A 2,082-nucleotide genomic window follows, 5' to 3' on the forward strand; every position below is an offset into this window, starting at 1 on the left:
CCTGGGCTCAGCAGCGCCCCCTCCCGACAGAGGTTCTCACTGCTCCCTTTTGGAGCCCGCCCGGGTACACTGGCCCCCCTCACCCCGAATGAGGTCGCTAGAGCACTGACCTCATTGAGAGGTCTCTGTTCTGCTGGTTCCTAACCCGGGTGGATGGAACCGGGACTGAGGGACTGAACGCAGCCTCTGAGGGTGGCGTGGGCTGGGTGGCACAGGCATGAACTTTACACTGAAGCTGGCACCCTGGTGTCTAGGCTGAGCTCTGGGACCTTCCGGCTGTTTGGCTCCCCCTCTCTGAGCACTGACATTTCCTCCACCCCGCCCCAGCTCTTCAAGGCTCTGGGCCTTTCTTTCTGACCATTTCTGGAGAAGGGGGCTGAGGGGGCCCTGGCTTGGTGGTCAGTCATGGGTGGAGGCGGGCAACGAGGCCAGGGAGAGACGGGTCACTGGGAGTTTGAGAAGTTGGGCAGCCAGGCCGAGGTTCACGGGCAATCCTGCCTACCCTACCCCTACCCCGGCTTTCAGTCCAAGACCCTGGCCGAGCTTGAGGACATCTTCACGGAGACGGCGGAGGCCCAGGAACTGGCATCCGGCATCGGGGATGCTGCCGAGGCCCGCCAGTGGCTCAGGACCAAGCTGCAGGCGGTGGGAGAGAAAGCCGGCTTCCCTGGTGTCCTAGGTGAGGTTCTGGGGATAAGCCCCATCCCCCCATGGCTCCACAGCTGCCCAGGCAAGCAGCCCGGCTGGGCCTGCTCCGTATAATCATTCAGAGACCCAGATTCTCCAACACCTCCTGCTCTGCCATCCTGAGGGCATGGTTTCCCTCTGCAGGGTTAGGGTTCGGCTGCAGATTGCCACAGGGGTGGTAGTGGGAGATGGAAAAGGGAGGACTGATCGAGGGCACTGGGCTGCATTTGAAGACAATACAGAAGCTGCACGTACCCCTCTGAGCCCCCTTTGTCACATGGCTCACCTTGCCCCAGCGTCTCTGGGGAAAGTTTGTTACAGAAGAAGGGACTTCTGGTGAGCTGGTGCCCTCATTTTCCTGTTTGAACCAGAGGTTCAGAGCCTGAGACTTGGCCACAGTCCCACAGCTCACAGAAGGGCGTGGCTTCTACCTGGTGGGCTTGAGAAAAGCCCCCTGACTGCAAGTCAGGCATCTCAGCTTCCAACTCAGACTCAGCCCACCTGGCTGTTGGTCCCTCTCCCCGCTTTGGTCTCTCCTCCAAGACAAAGAGGGGTCTGGGCTGGCCTATTTCAAGGCGCCGGCCCAGCCCTCACCTCCTGCCCCTCCCTCCCCGGCTCCTCCAGACACCACCAAACCCGGCAAGCTGCGCACCATCCCCATGCCCGTGGCCAGGTGCTACACCTACAGCTGGAACCAGGACAGCTTCGGTGAGCGGCCCGCTGGGCTCCCCCCAGTGCCCACCCCCAAAACGTCCAGGGCTCTTTTCCTCTGCAGTGGGCCTCCCAGCTGAGCAGGCTCTGAGCAGAGCAGAGGGCAGGCTCTGAGTCCGGGGCTGGCCCCCTGCCCTCTCCCCCACAGTGTCGTTCTGTCTGAGTCTGTCACCCTGCCCAGGGTTGTACAGGAGGGGTCCCAGGGCCTGACACTCAGACAGTGTCCCCCCGTTGCTCCCGGCAGACATCCTGCAGGAAATCCTGCTGAAGGAACAGGAGCTGCTCCAGCCGGGCATCCTGGGGGACGACGAGGATGAGGACGGGGAGGACGAGGACGAGTACGAGGAGGAGGAGGAGGAGGATTTGGATAGCGACAGGCACTGTGCCGAGAGGGACTCTCTACTCTCCACCAGTTCCACGGCTTCCCGCGACTCCACCCTGTCCCTTGCCTTGTCCCAGGCCTCAGGACCCACCCTCCACCGCCAGCTGCTGACCTCCTTCGTGTCGGGCCTGTCTGACGGCATGGACAGTGGCTACGTGGAGGACAGTGAGGAGAGCTCCTTCGAGAGGCCCAAGAGGCCTGGCACCCAGGAACGCCGGGGCCATCGCAGGTCCGGGCAGAAGTTCAACAGGATCTATAAACTCTTCAAGAGCACCAGCCAGCTCATGCTGCGAAGGGACTCC

General features: G+C 62.3%; 1 protein-coding gene across 1 annotated transcript in view; it reads left to right on the plus strand.

The window, feature by feature from the left end:
* Positions 1-2,082, plus strand: part of PIK3R5 (phosphoinositide-3-kinase, regulatory subunit 5) — a 74,870-nt gene that overhangs the window by 67,132 nt on the left and 5,656 nt on the right. The window contains exons 8-11 of the mRNA XM_010843196.1: positions 31-64; positions 373-679; positions 1,312-1,395; positions 1,643-2,081. Of these exons, the coding sequence (XP_010841498.1) occupies positions 31-64; positions 373-679; positions 1,312-1,395; positions 1,643-2,081 (864 nt within the window). The remainder of the gene's footprint in view (positions 1-30; positions 65-372; positions 680-1,311; positions 1,396-1,642; position 2,082) is intronic.

The sequence above is a fragment of the Bison bison genome, unplaced genomic scaffold (genome assembly GCF_000754665.1).
Source record: "Bison bison bison isolate TAMUID 2011002044 unplaced genomic scaffold, Bison_UMD1.0 scf7180017864180, whole genome shotgun sequence".
Taxonomy (NCBI): Eukaryota; Metazoa; Chordata; class Mammalia; order Artiodactyla; family Bovidae; genus Bison; species Bison bison.